General features: G+C 57.3%; 2 protein-coding genes and 1 non-coding gene across 3 annotated transcripts; 1 reads left to right on the top strand and 2 right to left on the bottom strand.

The window, feature by feature from the left end:
- The first annotated feature begins 871 nt into the window (after nt 1–871).
- LOC146185191 (uncharacterized) lies at nt 872–3,544 on the top strand. The gene is made up of 2 exons (XM_084605489.1): nt 872–942; nt 3,154–3,544. Exon 2 carries the CDS (start codon nt 3,175–3,177, stop codon nt 3,517–3,519), a length of 345 nt encoding a protein of 114 aa, XP_084461615.1. The 5' UTR covers nt 872–942; nt 3,154–3,174; the 3' UTR covers nt 3,520–3,544.
- TRNAK-CUU (transfer RNA lysine (anticodon CUU)) lies at nt 1,185–1,257 on the bottom strand. Its single transcript has one exon. It is a non-coding gene; the product is annotated as a tRNA-Lys (tRNA).
- Nucleotides 1,765–3,045, bottom strand: Arc2 (Activity-regulated cytoskeleton associated protein 2). Its single transcript, XM_084605794.1, has 2 exons — nt 3,014–3,045; nt 1,765–2,668 (listed from the first exon to the last, which is right to left on the bottom strand). The coding sequence occupies exons 1-2, from the start codon at nt 3,043–3,045 to the stop codon at nt 1,765–1,767; spliced, it is 936 nt and encodes a 311-aa protein (XP_084461920.1).
- Nucleotides 3,545–3,992: the final 448 nt, after the last annotated feature.

Raw genomic sequence — 3,992 nt, 5'->3', positions numbered from 1 at the left:
CACATCCGCCTCTCAAGTTTCCGTCATATCTGTAGATGCTAGAGCGATATGACAATGCCAGATGATACATTTGCTGGTGGTGAGGCAATGATTCGGTACCACCCCACCGTGATGGATCAGCAGTTAGTGCTCTCGACTGCGTAACCCGAGGACTAGGGATAAACTTCCGGCCGTTTCAACCACTTTTCAATGAAGGCGAAATGCACAGCGGTCGTGTATTGTACGATGTCAGTCCGCATTAAAGACTCAAGCTGCCAAATCTAAATTTTCTCAGCCGGTAAACAACCTCTATTTACGGATGAAATGTCTAAATTGAACTTGCATCCAGTACCCATTCTTCCAAAACCTTCTTTACTCCAGGGAATTCCTTATTTGCAACGCCTCTTCAGTTATTCCGGTGTCCAACTTTCGCAAATACTGAACCCAAAAATCGCTGCCGTTCCTCTCCCCGTCTCTTTCAGTCTTCTACAGCACAACTGCACGGTCAATATTCTTGATTTCAGTGACGTGTTACCGCTACTAAAATCATTCATGGCATGTTGACTTTCAACTTTTGTCATGTGCCAAAGGGCTCCGATTGAAGGTTTTGCAACCGCCTGCTTTCGTTTCATTCGTTGCTTTAGGCTACAGTGCATCGAAGAGCTTCGAGGTCTCAGTTCATGACTTTTTACACTAACATACTGTCGGGCCTTCGGTCCTCGGTCGCGGCAATACAGTCATGCACTTAAACCTCGCTCCAAATGCAGGCGCGGCAGCACATGCGCGTAAGAGCGAATCCGCGTGTTGGAAGCCGGGATAGTGGTTTCCCGATAAGAAGGCCGCGCGACAGGGGGGAGGGCTTTTTTTTTGCTTCGTCCGGCGTGGACAACGTTTGACGGGGCGTACCTGGACGGAGTGTTCTTTAGTCGTGTCGTGTTTGGACGGGGATTCCGGACGTTCGGCGTGAGTGCCTGATTGTGCTGTTGTCCCTTTCAATTTTTCTGTTCCGTGAAGATTGTTACCTTCACACTGTCGCGGTTTTCCTTGTTTCTGTTTATCGCAAAAGTAGCGACTTCGTTATTCTCCTTGTGTTTGCCCATAGCAAAAGCGGTTCGCCAAATTTGTCTGTGGTTGTCCGTTGTACGGATTATTGCGCCTCGCGGACCCTCCCCCTTTCCGGGGCGAAGGCAGTGGCCTTCATCTGGCGCCCAACATGGGGCCCGAACCCACGACCCTGAGATTAAGAGTCTCATGCTCTACCGACTGAGCTAGCCGGGCCAGTCACCGGAGGAGGCCCGGTCCGGCCTGCCACCCCTTGCTCTCGGCCAGTCACCGGAGGAGGCCCGGTCCGGCCTGCCACCCCTTGCTCTCGGCCAGTCACCGGAGGAGGCCCGGTCCGGCCTGCCACCCCTTGCTCTCGGCCAGTCACCGGAGGAGGCCCGGTCCGGCCTGCCACCCCCTACAGTCGGCCAGTCACCGGAGGAGGCCCGGTCCAGCCTGCCACCGCCTGCAGTCGGCCAGTCACCGGAGGAGGCCCGGTCCGGTCTGCCACCCCCTGCAGTCGGCCAGTCACCGGAGGAGGCCCGGTCCGGCCTGCCAACCCCTGTAGTCGGCCAGTCACCGGAGGAGGCCCAGCTCGGCCTGACACGCCCTGCAGGCGGCCAGTCAGTGGAGGAGGCCCGGCTCGGCCTGCCATCCCCGGAAGTCGGCCAGTCAGTGGAGGAGGGGTCGCAGGGTCTGCGTGCACCGAAAAAAGCGCAGGGCTGGCCGGCAAATGGTAGCGTCTTACCACCGCCGGCCTTCGTCGTTTCCCTGCTGGCGGGACCCCCGGGGGCTTTGGCACTGGCTCTTGAAGTGTCCTCGTCCACCGCACTGGAAGCAGACCGGCGGGTTCGTATGTGAGCCACCTGTAGTCCGGTAAGCTGGTTCCTGGGTTGTCGTGCCGCGGCCTCGGGCACGTACTGCCGGATTCGATTCCAGGGAGGTAGGTTGAAAGGGAGCCCGGGCTGCCATGGAGTGGTGGTAGAACGGGTCCACTGCCCGGGGGGGGGGCGGTGCCGGAATCACCCTGCTTGAAACAGAGGAACCATGCCTCGCACATGATGGCTCAAGGAATGCGCTAGGAGGGGGTGGGGGTTGATAAGAAATTCCTGCCAACATTGCCGCCTGAATATCCGATGCAGCTTTTGCCAGGTCGTCAAGAGAAAGGAAGGTGCGGCCCCTAAGGTAGGCTTGGAAGCGAGGGTGGGACTGGCGGATCGCCCGTGTCACTCTTTCCGATTCGGGTGCCAGGGGGTCTGCGCGCTCATAAAGCTCCTGAAATGACCGTATGTATTCCTGGAGGCTTTCGTCCTCTGCTTGAGTGCGAGCGCGAAGTTCGTCTTTCATACGGACCGCATAGTCTGGGGGGAGGAACTCTGCTCGAAGAAGCTGCTCGAAGTGAGACCAACTTTTAAATGACTGACGACGCCGCCAACGGGCGGCGGAGCCCGTTAGGGCCACTGGCAGAACGCGCTGAAGGAGTATGTCATCAGATAAGGCTTGCGCGTTGCGGTAATCAGCCATCTCTTGAAGAAAGTCTGCCACCGATTTTTTATCAGTGTGGCCATCATAAGTTGGCACTGCGAGCTGCAAGCGGAAGCTATCTGCCGGTGTCACCTGCAATTGACGTTCTAGTATTGAACATGCCCTTACTCACGACTCTGAACCAAAGGCTCCCAGTTATTCCAGATTCACCGAGGACCTATCCAGCCGCCTTGCCAGAACTCTGAGGGAGGCTAGAGAGAACTTGGACCTCGCCCACCTGGAACATTGCAGCCAATACAACAAGGGCAGACGAACATTGGAGTTCACGGTCGGCGAGGAAGTACTTCGCCGCACGCACCCCCTCAGCGACGCAGCAAAAGGGTTTGCAGCCTTCCTCCCGCCACGATGGGATGGTCCTTATGTAGTAGCAAAGCGCATTTCTCGTTTGGCTTATCTTCTGCGTAAGAAACATGGTGGTCGTGTAATCGGGCCCATAAACGTTTCTGACCTCAGGGCATACAACGAGCGCACATCAACCATGTCTTGGTATTACAAGGGTTGAAATCGTATTTTGTGCTAGCGTATATCATAAACGTAATCTCCTTACCATGGCATTTGGTACTTGTGCTGCGTTCTCACCTTGCACAGAATGGAGCGGTTCAACCCAAGATGGAGCAGCCACTTCGGATGGGACCACCGCAACCGCCGTCGGCGTCGCGAAACCACCCGGTATCCTTACGACCCGCGCCCTCCTCTGATTCACCGAGCGCATCGACGAGGAGACGGGTCAAAGGTGGGACGTGGCAACCTGATGCCGCATCGGAGGCGGGACGGAGGCCAGTTTTTTCTCGGCAGCCCCCTGGCACCTTCAGGAGCACCCCAAGAGGGGCTGTCTACCGGCACCGGCACCATTCACCGGCTGCAGTGCCGATGACCTGCGCCGCGACGATCCTCTCCGCCCCCTCGCAGAGGAGGCTAACGTCGGCTGGTGCCGGCTTTGCGACACTTGTGTAGTGTCGCAGGCTGCACACGTAGCGAGCACCGGCCACCAGGAGCAGCAGTGGCTCCACGATATCCTGCAACGGGCACTGGAGCCTTGGGCACCCAACGACGCCCAGCGTCGCATGCTGGCGGACTTTGCTGTCGCCGCTCTCCGTCGTCAAGACCGCGGTGTACCACCGGCCGCCGACCAGGAAGATTTGCTGGACTTGGACTCTTAATCCCCCACCTCCGAGTGCTCATCTTTTTTTTTTTTTGCTTGTGGCTGTATTGTATTTCTCGCACCCCCTTTTTTTGTTGTTGTTTGCCGCAACACCGGTGTGTCGCGTCTTGTGAGGGGGGGGAGTGTTGGGGCTTCGGTCCTCGACCGCGGCAATACAGTTATGCACTTAAAACTCGCGCCAAATGCAGGCGCGGCAGCACATGCGCGTAAGAACGAATCCGCGTGTTGGAAGCCGGGATAGTGGTTTCCCGGGGGAGGGCTTTTT

This window comes from Amblyomma maculatum, chromosome 6, assembly GCF_055883805.1.
Source record: "Amblyomma maculatum isolate TAMU_Amacu chromosome 6, ASM5588380v1, whole genome shotgun sequence".
Taxonomy (NCBI): domain Eukaryota; kingdom Metazoa; phylum Arthropoda; class Arachnida; order Ixodida; family Ixodidae; genus Amblyomma; species Amblyomma maculatum.
The sequence above is the reverse complement of the archived record's forward strand: the minus strand, read 5'-3'. Positions and strand labels throughout refer to the sequence as shown.